This window comes from Balaenoptera physalus (assembly GCF_965194825.1).
Source record: "Balaenoptera physalus genome assembly, chromosome: 20".
NCBI lineage: Eukaryota > Metazoa > Chordata > Mammalia > Artiodactyla > Balaenopteridae > Balaenoptera > Balaenoptera physalus.
In genome coordinates, this window is record NC_138901.1 from 8,075,389 (window position 1) to 8,094,799 (window position 19,411).

Sequence of the window (19,411 nt, forward strand, 5' to 3'; positions counted from 1 at the left end):
CGGAGGCGAGAGCACCGACCCACTGAACTTCTAGACCCTCGTCTCCCGGCCCCTGTGAGTCCCCCGACGGGAGACGCGGAGACGCAGAAGCAGGCTGGGAGGAGAAGGTGCCGCTGCCTCGAGCCTCCCCAGCAACAGGGATCTTTCCTTCCCCGGGGGAGGGTGTGTGAGGTGCCCCCGAGGGGAAGAAAGGCGACAGAGCCAGACGGATGGCAGAGGCAGATTTAATGGTGCCACCTTGTCTTTTTTGTACATTGTAATGAGCCAAACAAAAAAAAAAATGCAAGTAAAAAAAAAGTTTAATCACACAGCACTTTATACAGGTATCTTAAGCAGGAGGCATTCACATCTCCACATGAACAACGCACCGGGAAGCACAGCCCCAGCAGTCACTCCGGGTGATCCTCAAACAAGACACCGACTCCGGCCCTGCCCTTCCCCGCGCTGCTGCGCGGCTGCGGCAGCTCAGGTGCGGAGCCAGCGTAAGGCGGACAAGACGCATCATGCTTTGGCTTCTTATTTTGTCTTTTTTTTTCTAGTAAGAGTTAATATCTTTGCTTTTGAGATTTATTTTCTTTCAATCTTAAATATTACATACATACACCAAAATTACATAGCTGCAATGTGCTCAACAGCTTCCTATTCAACTGGAGCTTCACATTATCAAACGCTTAGAAAACTTGTAAACCTCTGGGCCCGTCTCTGCGAGGGAGAAGCCTGCCGGCCGCCTCTCTCCCGCATTGAGCCTGCAGGTTGTAAGTGAAGGGCTGACAGGCCTCGCTCTCATCCTCCGGGAGAGGGCTGGCTCGCTGTGTTCCGGGAGCTACATGCCGCCTCCCAGCGTTAGCATTTGATAGTGGGAGGGGCACAGTCTACAGGAGAGGCCCTCGCACTTGCCCTAGCCTTGTCTGTGCTGCTGCCTCCTGGGGCCCTGGGATGGGGCTGAGCGGGGGGAGCAGATGGGCAAGGCCTTGAAGCCAGAGCTGCCATCCCCTGGCCCCATGGGACAGCAAGAGCAAGGCACCTACAGCCGTTTCTTTCCCTGCAGCTCCCTGGTCCTCACTCCATGTCAGCGTGTGAGGGCCACCACCTCTCCTGGGGGTCACCCTGAACCCAGCCTGGTCCCAACCTCTCTTAGAGAGCGAGTTCAACAGGCCCGAAGGCTCTCCTGTGTAAATGGGCCAGAGCAGAGCCAGGAGTCTGTGACGGCAGCTACAACTCCCAAGGGAGAGTGTTGGTGCTGGGAGACGAGGGAGGAGGCGGTTGGTGGTGGCAGCAGGAGGGCCTGGGACACTAGGAAGCTACAGTGGGACTGAAGAGGACAAAGGGGACCGGGGAACCGCTGGAGCAACCCACACTTCATGCAAGGCACATCCACTCGTCCCACGGGTCCGGTCCCGCGGGTCCGCACACACCTGGGCCCCGAGTTCTCCCGCATCAGCCCCCACGAAAGGCCCACCTCCGACCTGAGGTGGAGATGGCAAGGGAGGAAGTGCTGGGACACCCTGCCTAGGGTGACAAGTGGAAAATCAGCAACAGGGCTCAGATTTTCCTTGCCACGGGGACCCGCTTGCTGGAAGATTGCTTGGGAATAGAAATGGCAGCATCTCAAGAAACTTCCTGCACTTCAGCATCAAACTCACCTTGGGAAGAAGAGGGCAATGGGCGGGGCTTGCACTGGGGACAGAGGAGGAAAGGGAAGAGGGGAGGTTCCAGGGGAGGGAGTGAGCAGGCAGCAGCTGGCCTCTCCGCGCGGCGACGCTCCTTCCTCCAGGGCTGGCTGACTACTTGTCCTCCACGCTCTCGGGCATGCCCGCCTCCATCAGAGCGGCCCGGAACTGCGTCAGGACCCCCCGGATGCTCTTGATGAAACCCTTAGAAAGCGGGAAGAGGGGGAAGCCGATGTCAGGGTAGCCACTCTTCTCAGGTAAGAAGCTCCGGTAGCTCTTTCTCCGCTTCTTTGGTTTGACACTGGGTGGCCCTGAGGCGTCAGGCGCTGCCTCCGAAGTCTGGTCTGTGCGGTCCCTGCTGGCTGAGGCCGGGCCCTGCACGCCGCCCTCCGAGTCTGAGCCCTGGGAGGCCTCTCCAGGGGCCAGCCCTCCGTCCTCAGGTTCTTCTCGGCCGTAGTCTGAGAGCTCGGCCACAGCTGGCGGCTCTGGCGAGCTGCTGTCCTTGGGAAGCCCGTTGGGCAGCGCTTGGGCCCCCTCCAGCAGGGTGTGGGTTTCCAGCCAGGACTCAATGCGGTTCACCAGCCGCCAGCCGCCAGTACTGAAGTGCTGCCGGATCTCCTGCTCGAAGACCTCGGGCGGCCGCCGCACCAGCTGGGTCATGGACTGCACCACGCGGATGAGCGCCATCTCGTTGTAGCAGCGACTGTTCTCATAGCCCTCCTGCAGGCCGCGGTCGCTGTCAAAGCCGGCTTCGTTGTAGTACGGTTCATTCACCAGGATTAGACCTGTGGGAGGAGAAGCCCATCAGGCCCGCCCGACCTCAACCCCCGAGAGGAGGCCAGAGCTACAGACAGGAGGTGGGGGATGCAAAAGCCAGAGTCACTGTGCCCTCCGGCAGCCCTGTCACCACCCCGGCCCCGCCCACCGTACCTTGGATGGAGATGAGCACCTGGAGAAGGCTGGATTTGCTCGTCCACCTCTCTGTCCCCTAAAACACACACACACAGTGCGATCGATCAACTCTGTCCCAGACACCTGCCCAGACTGGCCTCCCCCAATCCTGACCAGGTGCCGGCACCGTACCCACCTTTCCAATCCAGGTGCCCAGGAGGCTGACGCACACCTTCCCATTGTCATACAGGTTGGGGTTCAGACGGCCACTGCACTGGGAGAGGTAGCAGAAGTGGGGGGGCACGGCTGGGTAGATGTTGGGGAGCTGGATGTCAAACAGGTAGAGGCCGTCCTCGTAGGGGGTGCGAGTGGGGCCCCTGATTAGGGCCGAGAAGAGGTCCTAGAGGAGGAGGGAGGGAGGGAAGGCTGAGGTTGGCGGCGGGCTTCCACACGGGGCACCTGGATGTGATCCTTTCCAGGGCACTGTGCGGCTCCAGCAGGAGCAGGAGGAGCCCCCTGGGACTCCAGACACTGCCAGCAACAGAGAACCTAAACGCAAACACCTCTGTGCAGACCTGCTTGGCATCTTTTAACTCCTGGCACAAAAAGAATTTTCCAAGCCGGTTTTTATCCTACCAGGTTTTTTCCTTATAAATCATTACTTGTAAGTTGCGTTCCTCAAAACAGCCCCCCACCCCCCGTGAAGCAAGCAACGATTACAACCCATCAGAAGACGAAAGAACATTCCAGGATGGCAAGGCTGCACTTGCTTTTAGGGAACTAGAAGGATGAGAGGAATTGAAGTCGGGGAAAATGCTGGGAGACCACTAGAAACTCAGGCTGTAAGTCATCAAGGAGACTCTCCACAGACACCGGAGATCCACACTGACTGTTGGGGTGGGGGGGGACACCATCGCCAGGGCAACATGCCGGGTGAGCAACGAGCTGAGAGCCGGCTAGGGCCAAGGACTAGCTGGGGTGACGGAATCCTCTCGTGCACTTGGGACTGGAGCCACACTGTGGGCCTCAAGATAACACACGATTTCCCTTTCCCTCTGAGTGAGATTTGGGTAGAAAGCGAACAAAAGAGTTCTTCCGTCAGCAGAGCTGAGACGGGCTGGAATTTTCAAAAGGAATTTTACTAAAACCCAAGGAAAACTAAAAGCATCATCAAGAACCTCGAGCAGCCCTGACCATGCACGCGCTCCTGGCCCTGCCCTGGGGTTTCTGACCGCCTGCAGGCCCATTTCAACAGTGCCTCTCTTTGTGGTCCCTTTCCTTTGGCCCCTTCCTCCAGGCCTGGGCTGGAGCTGAGGCCTCACTCGGACCCAAATTCAGTGTCTCGCATGGTGCCTGGCACACAGCAAGGCCCAGTGAAGGTCTGCTGAACAAATAGGTGGCAGATGGACCACACTCGCTCATTCCTGGAACAAACAAGGAAGCGCTCACACGCCTCCACCAGCATGACTCAAAACACGGGGCCCAGGTCACAAACAGAGAAGTAGCAAATGGAGTGTGACGTGGCCACGGGAGGCTATACTGTCCTGTAGCTAAAAAGCAATGACCTACATCAGTGTGAATCAACATGGGTAGGTCTCAAAAATTACCCTGTTGACTGAAAAACAACAAGTTATAGATGATGTGTATGATGATGTGCTATTCGTGTAGAACAAATCCTACAAGATAGTCTGGTTTATGGTGATGCACGAACACGTAAACATATAAGAAGATCATCTGGAAGGAGACCCATGAAACTCCTACTAAGGTCATGGCCGCTGGGGGCAGGGTGAGGATTGGTCAAAAGCAACTATGACTTTTTCTAAAACATTCTAATTTTTCAAAAAACGAGAGAAGAGTCAGGTAATCATTATAATCTTAAACTAACTTTTAAAAGGACGACCATCTGGTCTGGACACACGCATGGGACTCTTGCCAGCCGTGTGGCTCCCCTGGCGAAGGCTGCTCTGCCCTCTCAGGAGTCCCTCAGGCCTGCAGGTCCAGGGGCCGAGGCTGCAGCCTCTCGGGCACCAGGCACCCACACAGCACAGCCACACCCGCACCAGGTGTTCCCTAGGCCCCTGAGAGGCACCTCCGCGGCCCGGCCCGCACCAGGCTACTTGCCATTCTATCCTCGAAGGTCTTGACCATGATGCCGTCGGGCAGCGAGGTAGCCAGCAGGGCCATCTCCTTCCGCACTGTGCTGAAGAACTTCTTGGCTTCTGGAGGCTGGAACTCAATTTTCTTAAAAGAGTGATTTGCTAGAGGGGGAAAGAGAGTGGTCAGCTCCTCAGGGCAAGGCCTGTGAACTCCACCTGGAAGTGCGGCGGCCGCTGGGAGCGCTCCCCCGACAGGTGGATGAACCCACATGCTCCCTGCCCTCCTCTCCTGGCACGGGGACTGGTGCCCAGGCCAGGGAAACGGCTCCCCCGCCCTGGGCGGCAGCCGGGGGCCAGCCACCTGGCCTCCAGATCTGGAACACACACGGGGCGAACTCACAGGGCGCGAACTCCAGCACCGAGAAGACCTCGCCCTTGGCGCTGGTGAAGGTGACCCCGGGCTTGCCGCCGCACTGCTGGCAGAGCACCGGGGTCTCGCTGGGCCACTCGGCCTTCACCGGCGACTGCCCCTCGGGCTTGTCCTCCTTGCGCTCCGTGTCTGGCACCGCCTCCATCTTCTCCTCCTCTACGATGGCCACGTTGTCCAGGGTCTTCTTGAGGTTCTCCTGCAGCTTCTTGATGTCGTCCAGAAACTTCTTCTCCCGAGTCGGCTTCTCCGGCTCCGCCGTGGGGGAGGTGGGCGAGCCCGTCAGAAGCTGCTCCACGGTCATGTTCTTGAGGCTCTCCAGGATCTTGATGGCCTCTTTCAACTCCCGGAAGCTCTTCGGGGGCCCATCCTTGCCAGCCTTCTCCATCAGCCCAGCCACAGGGCTGGCCATGGCCACGGCTCCCTGGATGGCGGCCGTGGCGGCCTCCTCGCTGATCAGCACTCCCTTGTCCTCCTCGGGGGCCGCTGGCGGCTCGGCGGCCGGGATGGGGGGCTCCTCTATCTTGGGGTGCTCGTCCTCCACCAGCCCATTGTCCGTCTCCCAGCTGTCACTGTCATCCTCCCACTCATCCGAGGACGCCCCACTGGTGCTGCCTTCTACCGAGTCATAGTCTGACTCCTCGATCTCAGACTCGATGTTGTACAGGTGCTGGTGGGGGGAGACGGGGCGCGGGCCATTCAGGGGCGCCCTGCCAGGACCCCAACCCTCAGAGCTGATGGTGACGGGGCGCCCTGAGGCCTCGGCAGCCACGCCACCCTTCCTCCCTCTCCTGCTCTGGCCTCCGCAGTTGGGCCTCTGTGCTTGGTGGTCCCTAGGCCCCTGAGAGGCACCTCCGCTGCCCCAGCCCCACCCATGGGCCCAAGGCCTGTTCCAGCCTCCTCGCCACTGAGTGCACTTGGTCAGCTGGGCCGTGTCACACCCTGTTCCCGTCCCTGGAATGGCCTCCTGGACGAGGGGTGAGCCACCCCTCCGCCATCCCATGTCAGTGCCAGGGGAGGGAGCTGGGGTGTGAGCATCAGCTCCAACAAGGGAGCGAAGAAGCAGCGTCCAAAACAGCCCTGCCGCTCAGAACCCATCTGCTTCCTCGCCCTGGTCTGCGAAAGTTTTCCTAGAAGTGTTGGTGCGAAGGCTCTGTTTCTTAAAGGAAGCAACCTGTGTTTTCTTAGCACAGTGAGATGGGGATCCAGGCAGATCTGGGAGGTCTGTGAAAATCTACACACGACTGGCAATCCAGCTGTACGCTGCCTCTCTGCCTTCCCGACTCTCTCACCCCGGGGCTCTGGGTGTAATACTGCCTTTCCTTTCCCTGAGACCTTACTCCCCAAAAGCAGACTCCCTGGCCAGGAAGATGTGAGCTCCCGGCCCAGCTGCCACGGTCTGGAGCCACGTGGTGGGCTCTGCAGGGGCTCACCTGGGGCAGGATGATGGTCTTCGAGTTATCAGCCCACACCACCTCCACCTTGCTGCTGACGTCCACGCGGGCCACCTGGCCGACCGACGGCTGCAGGGCAAATGGGGCAGGCTCAAAGGTGCAGCTCCCCAAGGGTGAGGGGAGGGGCAAGACCATGAGACGAGAAGGGACGTGGGCACCAGCCACAGACCACCGTGAGTAACTCGAGCACGGGACCCTTTGGTTGAAACACCCCCAGTGCTCGCCATCCACTGAGCCCCCCACTCACTCCCTTCCTGCTTGCAGCACCCTGGTCTCTCCGGGCTTCCAGACGTTCCCAGGATGGGGTTCCAGCCTCGGGACTTTTGTCCCCACTCTTCCACTGCCTGGAATCTGCCCAACCCCACCCCGTGTCCCCACTTGTTCTCCAGGGCCCAGCTCAGACGCCACCTCCCCAGGCCTCTCCTGTGCTCCTATAGCACCTGACACCATGCTCGTGGCGCTGAGGACAGGAATGGGCTTCGCTCATAAGCCCAGGGAGCAGCTGTGTGAACGAGGCCTGAGCCCGGCAGGCAGGTGAGTCCTCGTGCAGGTGCTCGGACTGAGCGGCCCCACTGCCGGCAGCCGCTCTCCTGGGGAAGGCGCTTGGGGTGGACACGCAGCCCAGAGGACTTGCAGGTCTCGGCTCCTGGTGCCACCTGGTGGCACCATCAGGTACTGCAGCTGCCACACAGGCCAGGGCGTAAGTACCTCATCCTCCCTGTGAGGCCCTCCATCCTCAGTGTTGCCGATTCGGATAACGATATCGGTCGTGCGGAACCGAAAGTCAGGGTGATCGGCAATGTCGTAGACGCTCACATCTTCCTCCTCTCCAATCAGCTGGGGAGGGATGGGTGGTCGTGAGCCCAGGGGCCCTACATCCAGCCCACCAGAGCCCACCCTGAAGGAGACGCGGGGGAAGCACCCGCTCACCTCCACGTCGTCCCCACTCGGCCGCAGCTTGAACCACTTCACCATGCAGGTGCGGCCCACGTGGTCCCCAGACTGCACCACGCCGTAGACAGCGGGGTCCGGACAGCTCTGGACTGGGGACCCAGCGGGGTGGGGGGGGACATGACTAGATAAGGCACCCTCGTGGTGCCACCTGCCACCCCACCCACCCACTGCACGTCAACCACAACGGGGCCCAGAACCCACGGCTTCCCTGGCTCGGTCAGTGCAGGCCAGAAAGGCTCCCTGAGTCTTCAGAAGAGTGAGCCACCGTCCAAGGGGAGTGTCCTTGATGCCCAGACCTCTCGCCCCTTCTTCCCGAGCCCCGCCCGGCACTACCTCGCTTGTCCACCACGAAGTCTCCGGGGCAGAACTCGTTGTTGTCCAGGTGGTGCACAGGGAAGAGGTCGTTGGAGCGGACGTTGCACTCCACGGAGCCGTCCTGCCACATCACGTCTGCTGAGGTCATCGTGGTCACCACCTCCACCGCCACCCTGCAGCGCAGGACCAGTGAGGAAAGGGCAGCTACGCTCTCTACCCACCGCCCCGCCCCGCGGGCTTGGTAACCTGAAACTCTTAGCATGAGGCAGCAGGGAAGAAACAGTCTCCCCACCAGGCATCTCCTCCTGGAACGGGCCCCGTCCTGCCCTCTCCCACTCCCAGATCCCTCCCTCCCACCCGGCCAACCCCAGGCACCCACGTCATCTCGGCTGGGCACCCCTGAGCCGTCACGGGGCTTGCAGACCACGTGTGCGCCCATGTGCACATGAGCCTGAGTGTGCATGCGTGTGGGAGCGGGGCGGGGGCAGGAGGGGAGGGTCTCAGGCTGGACACCCGGCCGGGAAAGAGAGGGTGCCCCTGAGTTTACCTGTCCCCCGGCCTGAAGTCACGAGTGATCTTATTCTTCTTCCTCTTGTGTTTCCGCTTTAAGTTCTTGATGGACAAGGGGATGCTCTTCTTGCGACCTGTGCCGCTGCCGCTCTGGGAGGAGGTGGTGGAGCTGGCGGAGGAGGTCACTGAGCTGGTGTCGTCCGTGTCGTCGGCGGCCTCGTCATCGGCGTCCTGCTCGGCCGAGTGCAGCCTGTCATCCCCGCCCTCCTTCAGCAGGAAGGGTGGCAGCTGCTCGCCCACCTCGTGGGCCTCCTCGGGGCCCTCGTCCTGCATCTCCACTGGGCTGGCAGACCCATCAGGCGTCTCCTCGGGGCTGGCGGACCCTGCTTCACTCTTGGCTTTGGCCGCCCCCTTCTTGCCTGTGTCCTCCATGGAATGGTCCCTGGAGCACTGGGAGTCTGGGGAGCAGGACATGATCCTCACGACCTGCTTCTTGAGGAGGCGCTTCACCTGCAGGGTCGGAATGGGGAGGGCGGGCACTGTGGAGAGCTGGCTGACGCGGCCGGACCCCAGGCAGCTCGGTCTGAGGGGTGACAGCTGTACACACCTAACTGGCCTGCAAGGGTCATCAGGGCTGCCCCCCAAGGCCTAAAGCATAGACCTTCCTGCTGTGGAAATGGCTCAAGGCCAGTTCCTCAAACGCCCGCCAAGCCCCAACCCCGAGGACATACCTTCTTGGCCATAGAGCCCTCCCCCTGGGCGAAGTGTTTTTCTGGACATTCACAGGCAATCTTGGCCGGCTCTACCTTGGCTGGGAAGACATACAGACAGCGCTCCCCGAGCTGCCGCTGAGCATGGTCAAAGCATCCGAGACGCTTCACCCTGGGAGGGGAGAGAGGAGAGGCAGGGGCTGGGCCAGGGGGTTCTCAGCCCCGCGCACCCGTGCCTGCGGCCCAGAGACTTGCTTGGGGACTGCCCCTGGGGGCACTGGAGCGGGTGGCACACTGGAGCCGCTCACCTGCCTAGGTTTTCCTGGGTGATGACAGAGGGCGGGGGGCTGACGCTGTCCGTGCCCCCTGGACAGAAGCTCTTGGTAATCCACGTGACCTTCAGCTCCACAACCTGCACCTGGGGGTGGCGGGCGGGACAGGGCCACGGTCAGCAGGCTCTAACGCCCTCTCTTTAGGCAGCTGTCCGGAGCCCACCTGCCCCCAGAGCAGGAAGCAGGTCTTCATCACAGTGTAGCACCAAGTCTGGACACCCCCAGAACAGGCCCACCCCAGGGGTCACTCACTGCGGCCTCCTCACCTCCAGTCAGGGCCCAGAGGACCTGCCACTCACCACCCTCCCACCTTGCTCGGCCCGGGTTCCCCTGGTCCTCAGAGCAGCCCCACCTCAGGTGAGGCAGGGTGGGTGGGAGATCCAGGGCCTCACCCCCCTGTCCTGCCCCCACCCCTACCTCTTCGACCAACACGCGGAACTTGCTCTTGGTGCTGAGCACGGGCTTGACCCCTGACAGCCACTGGACACTGGAGAAGATCTTGGCAGGGCCAATGAGCACCTGGCCTGGGTAGAAGCCGTAGGAATCATCAAAGAAGAGACCCTGCAGAATTTGGGGCCAGAGAAAAGTCCCCGTGAGCACTGCCTCCTCAGGGGAAGGTGCTCTCCATGCCCGCACCCCCTGCTCTGTGCCTGGCTCCTGCCGGCCCCGGGCCTCCACGCGCCACACCCGCTAAGGCTCCAGAGCAGCGCCTCCCAGACCTCAGGTGCACACAAATCACCAGGGATCTTACTGAAATGCATGCCTGACCCATTCTGCTTCCAAGCTCTCAGGCCACAACAATGCCGCTGGTCCAGGGGCGGCACATTAAGTACTAAAGCTCTAGAGGGCAGGGGTCCCCAAACCTGCTTAATCACACACACTCCCTTAGTATTCTTATTTACAAACTGTGTCATGTACTACTGTTCTAAAATGTCAGTTGTAGTAAAATACTGCATACGCTCTAAGAAAACAGGAGATTTAAAAAGGATGAGATACCAAGTTAACAAAATGCAAAGAAAGGTTCTACTGCTTTCTGCCCACACCCAAACTTTTATACCTTTGGATACACACCGCCCCTTTTCTAGGAAAGCAACGGTGTAGAAGCAGTGGTTAGCCTGGGTCAGCTCCAAGCTCTCTGCTGAGAAGTCCCTCCTGCACAGCCCAGGGGCTGGGGAACATGAGATGAGGGGCCCCCCGCCCCCCCAGGCTCCTTGGGTGGAGCCAACGTACAGAGTCGCTGACGTGCGGGCAGACATCGTAGAGCTTGGCACCATCCTCTGTGTTCATGGAGCACCTGCAACAGGGCACAGGGGCTTGGTTGGCACCCGACACAGTGCCTGAGTCTTAGGGGAGGCGAGGCAGCCAGGACCCCTTGTGGTGCTGGTCAGGATCTAAAGGACTTGCCCAGAGGCGTCAATACGTCCGCCCCCCCAAAATAGGCAATTCATCCTCCGCCCACACCTCAGCCCCTGCACTGGTACAAGGAACTCTCCTACAAAAACAAGACTCTACCCCCCAGATCTGAGCGTTCACCACCATTAAAGTGCCTAAAATAAAGCATCAGCACCTCTCACGTGTCCTAAATGATAATGCAGCTCTCCCGAAGCCAGGGTAGAGCCTAGACCAGAAACTGAGCCAGAGAATCAGGCCAGGCTGACAAGGAGACCAGCCCAGGGTCAGGTCCTGAGACTCGAGGCCCCAAAAGCCTGCAGCCCCTGGCACGGCCCTCGAGGAACCGAGAAAACACCCCCTGCCCTCCTTCACGGGCTGCCCCTGCCGAACGATGGCTCCTCCGTGGTGAAATCCGCACCTGGCACCATTGGACAGCTTGAGGATGATCTGGTTCTTCAAGTCGTAGACCTTCCCCAGCCAGCAGTCATAGGCAATGTAGTCCCCATACATGAAGGGCTGCAGATCAGGGGGACAGGGGTGTGAGAGGTGGCCGATGACACTGGTGTCCAGGGCACCAATTCCTCTTGGTCCCACAGACAGGGGAGGAAGGCTCTAGATAGGTCCGACCTAATAGCTGCTGCAGCAGGCTTTCCCCCGAGAGTCCAGCTGCACCCCAGCTCCCCTCCCACGCAGAGGCAGAAGCTTGACGGCGTCCCAAGGACACAGGACACGTAAGTGGGAGCGGGCTGGGGAGGGTGGTTATACAGACGAATAAGTAAGGTGATTTAAGCAAATAAATAACTAAACTGAGGATATCAAGAGCCAAGTCTCTCACTACTGGGGACGGCACTCACTAATACAGGAACAGGAAGGGGAAGAGAGGAGGAATCTGAGGAGCTAGACTGGAGCTGAAGGATCAAGATGAACTCGTACATCTTACACACACAGAACAGGCACGGACACATTTAGACCTGTGTGTGTGTCTACGTATGCACACATACATGTGTTCCCTAGTGTTGTCCTGAATAGGGCCTAGTAGCAATTAGCACACCCAGCTTGCATCCAGATCTTGGCTTTTGAAATACCATTTTCTGAAAGGAACCAGGGCTCCTTGAAGAAACAGCTGATTCTAGGCTGGATGAGAAAAAATACAAGATGGAAAGAAAGTGTTTAAAAAGAAAATGGCGGGGATATGTCAAAAGGACACAGATGTCAGCTTGAAGGGAATCCTACTGGCCAATGTGGGATCATTCAAGCAACAAAACAAATAATGATAGTAACAGGTTATAACCAACTGAATAAAACAGGAATCTCTGCATCCATACTGATGTACAAAAATGAATGAATAAATGGGACAGAAAGTACAGCTCTTCCATACAGTATGCCAAACTAATAGAAACAAGACGGCAGCGATGGAGTCACAAAATCACCATTTAGCAGCCCCAGAGTGCTGGCTGGTTCAGGTGGGAATTGTTAATGGAAGCTAATGCTGATGGATGGGGGTTTGAGAAGTACCGGCTTATTGACACAATCCCGGAATACCTCCCCACAAAATAAATACAATCGCTTGCAAAGGGGTGAATGCTGACTTTACGGTGGGGAGGCATGGCAGAGCCCCAGACGACTGGGGAACAAACGGAATGTCCCCACCCTGCGGCTGCGGGACGTTCCGGGCCAGCTTAGAGCTCAGCGCACTTCCGGGGCAGTTCTGCCGAGAACGCAGGGCCCCAGGCTGGTCACGGGCACCGTCAGATGGCCCCACGCTCAGGGTCACCCGGGATAAGGAAGACAAAGCAAGACTGGGGAACCTCTCCAGACTGGGGGAGATCAAAGAGCTGACAATTCTTGTGTGTGCTCCTGATGGAATCCTGGGTCAGAGGGGAAAAAGGAGATTGTTGGGACAACTGAATGAGGTCTGTGGATTGGACGGTAATGGGTCAAAGTCCTCGTCTGGGGCTTTGAATGGTGGTTAAACAGCAGAGTGTTCCTGTTTTGGGGAAATACACATTGTAGTATTTAGGGGTCATATGGCATCATACCTGTAGTTTGCTTTCAAATGTTTCAGAAAAGGGGAGGGGAGAGACAGAGAGGGAGAGAAGGCGGGGGGGGGGGAGTGAGAAAGAGAGAGCGACAGAGGAGTAGAGAGGTGGGGAAGGAGGGAGGAAAGGCGCTGGAGCTAATGCAGCGAAACAGCTAAGTCACCAGCTAAGGAACCTGGAAGCTGCAGGGGATAAAGGTACCTACAACTTTTCAGTAAGTTTGAAACCATTAAAAAAGTAAACTGAAAAGAAATTTATTCCAAAAAAAGCATTAGAGGAGAAAGGAAACCAGCAGTCTCTGCTGGAGACGTAAAGCTGTGTCCTGACCTCATGTCTGAATGGCTGACTCACAAGAAGCATGGTCAGGCTGCAGGGAGCGAGCTGACCGCTGGGCTTGGCCGCCCGGCCTGGGAAGGTGCCGCGGAGAGAACCAGAGCCCCGAGAGGGGAGGTCAGCAGGGGTGGCAGGCGGGGCGGGCTCACCCAGATATGCTGCAGGTCCTTGCTGTTGACGGGGTAGACGATGCAGTTGGTGCCAATGAGCTTCACGGCGCAGTCGATGTTCACGTCGATCACCGTGCCACACTGGCTGTCCTGCGGGGGAGAAGGCATCCAGGTCCCGGCAGGCGCCCCGCGGGGTCACCCGGCAGACCCGGCCAGGACCTGCCCCAGGCCACCCCCCCCACCACCCTGCCCCACCGAGTGGGACGCGGGACTCACAGTGGAGCGCATGTGCCGGACCACATCCCGGGGCACCACGGAGCGGTCCTCTAGTTTCAACTGGAACAGAGAGCACAGGTGTCAGAGCACGGCCCCCAAAATCGCTACAGGATACAGTCTTCTCCCTACCTCTTAGTGAAGCGTGGCATACGTATAGCTAAGCACACAAACCCTAAGCCCAGAGCTCAGCTTTGCCAAATCCCACGCGCCCCTCCAACAGCACCCAGATCAGGAGACAGCATGCCAGGCGCGACCTCCCGCACCAAAGGCAAACACCGTGCTCACCAGCGGTAACTCTGATCACACTGAAGCGTGGCTAAATGACAGATCACGTAAGGCCTCATTTAAATTAAAGATTTAACAGCCCATTCTGCAGAGAGCAAAACATGTTGCTGTGAGTGGAATCCTTTTTCCAGCTTCTGCCTGCCCTGCACCCCTGCTGCCGAGCGCCAAGCAAGGTGGGCTGGAGGAGGAGCGTGACACTGGGCCGAGGGTCACCCTGAGGCCGCTATCAGCCTCACCACCTTCTAACCCGGGCCATCCTGCCCGGCCAGTCACAGCCTGCTCCTTATCTCCTGCCCCGCAGAGGACTGCAAGCTGCTGAGTAACCAACTCTCAGGACGCTGGCTTCTGGAGCCTAGCCAACTGCGCAGCAAGCACTGACCCGCCCCTCCACGACAGACCCCTCCCCCTGCCGGGCACCGGATGCCCCACAACAGCCCAGGTGGGAGACGCTTCTCCACTGGGCCAGTGCATCTTCCTTGCTGGTTCCCCAAACCTGGGGCCGCTCCTCTGTGGCTCCTCACTGAGTCCTGGGAACCGGTGCATCCCTGTGACTGCCCACCTCCCCGGCTCAGGCACCTCCAAGACCCCAAACTAGGGGGATGGAAGAGCTGTTCCCTCAAACACCCAACCGAACACTCAAGATCACTCCACCGCAGAACGTGGGGCCTGGGACAGTGACCTCACGAGAGGAGAACTGAGAAGGGAGACGCGCTTACGGGCACCGAAATCCTGCCAACGACTAAAGCAAACCCTGCTGTTAGTGGGATGTGACTTCAAAAAAAAGTAAAGGGGAAGCAACGCGCCCGCCATCAACAGGTGACAGAGATGCTCCTACAGGGACACAAGCCCGTGTTCCAGATGAGAGGGAGCCCCGGTGTTAAGCACACCGGACACTCACCTGCGCTGGCGCTGCAGCCTTGCAAAGCAGCCTCGCGAAGCGCTCGTGTAAAAGGTGGGGTGAGTGGCTCAGAGGATTAACGAGGCAGTGAAAGCACAGACGGCCACCAGGCGCCTGGCCCACAGTAAGGGCTCAGCCAACGCTAAGTGCCGTGATCACTCCACCTGCCTCTGCTGCCCCCTAGGCGCAGGCTGAAGACCCTGAGCTCAGGATCCAAGATCCCAGGAGGCTGCAAGGGGCCACGTGGAACTCCGCCAAGGGTGTGCTAGGACGACAGTGCTATTTTTCTAATTCAAAGAACCTCCTATCCTGTAACCCTCTGGGCCCAAATCCCTGGGTGGGACATGGTATCTTCAGTGCTGTCCCACCCTATCTCAAACCTCTGCTCCCATTTTAGACTTCAAAAAGCCACAACTGCAGGTCTTTCCAAGTTGCCATGGAAACCAGAAGTTTCCAGTGAGGGGAAATCCACTGGGAGAGGGACAGTGCTGCATGGGGCGGGAGGTGACGCCGTGCTTGGGGCAGCTGCGGCTGCGGGCACAGGCTGCCTCGCGGGCTCAGGGACCCTGAGGAGAGACCCAAGTTGAGTCTGCACATCGTCCCAACCTCGGCGTCTGTGTCAGTCCCCGAGAGAGCTGCCAGGAAAGGAAGGGAGTGGCCCAAGCGCAGACCCTAAGTCAGCGCAGTCTTTGATGGGACACGGCCCAGCCTCGCTGCCCCCGAGGGGGTACGGGAAACTGAGGCTCCTGCTCTGAGGCCGAAGCAGGAACAACACAGCCCGTGAAAGCTGGCATCACAAGGACAGGGGTGGGTTTTCTCCTTCCTCCCTCTGTAGAACCTCTGCGAGGCTGTGGGGCAGGCAGGTCCCCGAGTTCCCAGGAGGGGGCCTGGTGAGCCAGCGTGTCCCTGGATGTGGCTCTCCTGACCTGCGCTTGGCCTCTTGCCCGAGTCTGACTCCCTTCCACCGTGAAGCTGGGTCTCCAGGCTCTTCTGATCTTGCACGACAACGACAATGACAGTGTAGAGCAGAGCGGGGTGGCAGGGAGGACAGAGGGGTGCAGGGGCCACTATTCTGGCTACATTTCTTTTTCTTTTAATTAATTAATTAATTTTGGCTGCGTTGGGTCTTCGTTGCTGCGCGCGGGCTTTCTCTAGTCGCGGCAAGTGGGGGCTACTCTTCATTACGGTGCGCGGGCTTCTCATGGCAGTGGCTTCTCTTGTTGCGGAGCACGGGCTCTAGGCGCGCAGGCTTCATTAGTTGTAGCACGTGGCCTCAGTAGTTGTGGCTCGTGGGCTCTAGAGCGCAGGCTCAGTAGTTGTGGCACACGGGCTTAGCTGCTCCACGGCATGTGGGATTTTCCCGGACCAGGGCTCGAACCCGTGTCCACTGCACTGGCAGACGGATTCTTAACCACTGCGCCACCAGAGTAAGTCCCTCTGGCTACATTTCTTTTCCTTGGGAATTCCAGAAAATGAGAACAAGACGCCTGGGAGGGCGAGGATGACTTGCAAGCCTCTCCATGCTCTTTCACAAGTTTCCCTCCCAGGTGCCCACGTCCCACCACACCGGGCACTGCTCTTCCCACATCCGCCAGCCGCTCCAGCCGGGCGTCTTCCACGGAACAGCGCTTACCCACGTCCTCCTCGCCTCTCCCTGTTCCGGGCACGTGCTCCCTGCATCTCGAAGGCTTTCAGGACCCCTGCTCTGGAAGGAGCCTCTGCCCTGGAAGCCTCTCCTCACAGCGACAGCACAGCTGGTGTGTACTACACTCCAGGCAGTCTTCTAGCACTTCACGTGTTTTAACCTGAGAAATCCTCCGCAACTCCACGAAATAAGCATACTGTCACTGTCTTTACAGATAAGTAAACTGAGACAAAGAGAAAATAAGTCATGTGTTCACGGTCACACGGCTCCTGAGTGGTGCCGCCGGGACTTCAACTCAGGCAGTCTGGCTCGAGTCCATTCGCTTAACCACAGAAAAAGCTCCTCCCTCCCCAGAGCAGTAGAGATAGGGACAGAGTAAAACACATTTCTGGCAGGTCCACATCCTCTGAAAGACAGTTAATTCTTCTCCTGGTTATAAAAGCAACAACTGCTCTATTCACTTCGGGGGCACATGGCAGGCGGCTGTGGTGGCCTCTGCCTGCGGATGTCATCAGGGCCCTGAGCACCCGCCGAGGCCGCCAGGTGGGAGACACCACCGGGTCTCAGCAGTTTGCCCATCTCTGCTCCTCCCACCCTTGAGAGATCAAGCACCCAGGCCACAGGCACCAGACACTAGAGGCTAACACCAGAGGGCGCTGTGCCTGCTCTAGGAAAACGCCACACTGTAAAGTGAAACTAAGCCATGAAACAGAGCCACGTTTTTTGTTAGGCGCACCCTGGACGCAGTTTTTAAAAAATTGTTACCAGGGTGGGATCTGAGGTGGAAGGTGGATAGGTTTTAACTGTCATTATTGGTTCTAGAATTCTGAACAACCTCTGAGGTGGTGAACTATTGTTTAACATTTCTTGAGGGAGAGCTGTAGCTATCAGAGGTTTCTGAATAACAAAAAAAAGCAAGACAAGAAAGGTAACACACCAAAATGTTAAAGTGTCTGAGTGAAGAGGGGCTACAGGTGGTTTTAGAAATGAACATGCATTACTTTGGAGACTTTTAAAATTTTTAAAAATTGACGTATAGTTGATTTACAATATTGTGTTAGTTTCAAGTGTACAGCACAGCCATTTGTTTTTGTGGGTTCTTTGCAGATTATATTCCATTACAGGTTATTACAAGAGATTGGGTGTAACTCCCTGTGCTTGGACACTTTTGTGACATGTCTGCGGGACGTGCCTGGTGGAATCCGAGAGCCCACATCCTTTGCTTCCACTGCCTCCTCTGGAAACAGGAGTAGCAAACAACACATCTGCCCCGCATGGCGAGGATTCCTGCACCTGCTCTGGAGGAAGAGAGCCAGGCTTCAGGGAGGACAGGCACTGGTGAGATAAGTCCCGCTCTGACTCAGCCTCCATTCTAGTGCAGCAGAGAAACAGACAGACAGGCACGCGCACACACGCACACACACACACACACACACACACACACACACACACAGAGGTCAGGGGGTGTTATGTGCCATACAGAAAACCAAGGTACTAGGGTGTTGGGGGGAGAGGCTGGAAACAGGAGGGGAGCAAGAGCAAGCCATTTATTTTACGAGGGTGATCAGGAAAGGCCACTCCAAGGTGACACGTGACCAGAGATCTGATGTATTAAGGGAGTGAGCTTTCCAAGCAGACAGAAGAGCTGCCCTGAAGACCCCGGTGGAGTGTGCCTGGGTGTTCGACGACCATCGGAGGCCAGCAGGGCTGCAGCAGAGCAGCAAGGAGCTGGAGGCGAGGCCAGGTGTCTCGGGCCTTAGCGAAAGCACCAGGGAAGGACCTGAGAGTCCATCCTGGGTGAGACGGAAGCTCTTGCAGGTCTCTGAGCGGGGGGGTCACGTTAAAAGAATCATCTGGCTGTTGGGCAGGGTAGGGTGACCAGGCAGCCCAGTGGTTCTCAACTGGGGGCAACTCTGCCCCCAAGAGGACATCTGTAATGTCTGGAGACACGTTTGGTTGTCACAGCTGGGGGGAGGGGCTCCTGGCGGTTAGAGGCCAGGGATGCTGTTAAATATCCAACAGTGCTCAGGACGGCCCCCCACAGCAGAGACTGACCCGGCCCAAAGCATCAGCAACGCTGAGGCTGAGGAGCCCTGAGGCTGTTCCCAGGAGAGCCTGGTGGTGCTGAGACCAGAGGTGGGTGAAAGGGTCACCCTCCAGATCCTTTCTGAAGTTTGAGCTAATGAGGTGCTCCAAGTCGGAAAGCAATTCAGCGGCAAAGGGAGGAGTGGGGACACCGCCGGGGGAAGGCAACACGGCAGGGGGGGCTGAGCACTTCCGTCCCACCCCCATTTGAGCTCCAAGGAGCTCTGCCCTGGCCAGGAGGCCCACTCTCTGCCCCTTGCCCCCCGGGCTGCCCGAGGCGCACACTGCTTCCCTGAGCTGCAGCTCTGATGCCCAGCACTGACGGCACAGCAGGAACGACGACCAGCTGGTCCCGCAGCTCCTGGTCTAGACCCTCATTCCTAACACTGCTCTCGACTCAACCTAATTCACCATATAAAAATGGTCCAAGGATAGAAAAAGGCAAACTGAGGCTGATCAATTGGTTGAAAATACAAGGAAGCTGAAACAAGAAGCTCCTTTCAAGCGGATTTGAACATCACATCCTGTAGCACTGGGTGGCCCTAAGGGCTGGCCTGCTCAGTGGGGGCTGAGCACCTGCCTCAGGAAGAAAAGCAGGCTTCACGCCTGGTCACTAAGAGCAGTGTCCACCAACAGGGCTGCCAGTGTGAGCGGGGAAGAGGCAGGAAGTCCAACAACGGGCAAAGGAGGGCCGTTAAAGGGGCCCGAGCATCTGCGTCAAGGCTGGAAGCCGCCCGCCCACCACTGCTACCTCCTGTCAAACTCCGGCAAGGCCGAAACGCAGGGGAGGAGAGGCGGGTGTCCTCCGGACCCACAGCAAGAAAGCCACGCAGTCTTGCCCGGGGGTGAGTGATGTGAGCTGTACCAGATCCTCAACTGACGATGGGAGTACCGGTGCCCACAGTCTCGGGTGGCAAGGACGCGCTGTCTGCCAGTCCCACGCCGTGCCCCTGGCAAGGGAGTGGGAGATGGGGGACGGCTTGCTGTGG

General features: G+C 58.4%; 1 protein-coding gene across 3 annotated transcripts in view; it reads right to left on the reverse strand.

Annotated features, from left to right (window-relative positions):
* Positions 1 to 208: 208 nt before the first annotated feature.
* Positions 209 to 19,411, reverse strand: part of UBE2O (ubiquitin conjugating enzyme E2 O) — a 57,044-nt gene continuing 37,841 nt past the window's right edge. The window contains exons 2-18 of one of the 3 annotated variants that reach the window (XM_082440226.1): positions 13,510 to 13,569; positions 13,273 to 13,383; positions 11,170 to 11,267; positions 10,590 to 10,653; positions 9,777 to 9,920; positions 9,336 to 9,445; positions 9,124 to 9,199; positions 8,355 to 8,827; positions 7,826 to 7,980; positions 7,469 to 7,581; positions 7,247 to 7,375; positions 6,518 to 6,607; positions 5,058 to 5,754; positions 4,683 to 4,819; positions 2,758 to 2,961; positions 2,601 to 2,658; positions 209 to 2,455 (exon numbers count right to left, since the gene is read on the reverse strand). In XM_082440226.1, coding sequence (XP_082296352.1) covers positions 1,785 to 2,455; positions 2,601 to 2,658; positions 2,758 to 2,961; positions 4,683 to 4,819; positions 5,058 to 5,754; positions 6,518 to 6,607; positions 7,247 to 7,375; positions 7,469 to 7,581; positions 7,826 to 7,980; positions 8,355 to 8,827; positions 9,124 to 9,199; positions 9,336 to 9,445; positions 9,777 to 9,920; positions 10,590 to 10,653; positions 11,170 to 11,267; positions 13,273 to 13,383; positions 13,510 to 13,569 — 3,390 coding nt within the window. In that variant the 3' untranslated portion in view covers positions 209 to 1,784. Of the gene's footprint in view, positions 2,456 to 2,600; positions 2,659 to 2,757; positions 2,962 to 4,682; positions 4,820 to 5,057; positions 5,755 to 6,517; positions 6,608 to 7,246; positions 7,376 to 7,468; positions 7,582 to 7,825; positions 7,981 to 8,354; positions 8,828 to 9,048; positions 9,200 to 9,335; positions 9,446 to 9,776; positions 9,921 to 10,589; positions 10,654 to 11,169; positions 11,268 to 13,272; positions 13,384 to 13,509; positions 13,570 to 19,411 lie in introns of all 3 variants that reach the window. The other 2 variants (XM_082440225.1, XM_082440227.1) reach the window with 2 other exon arrangements.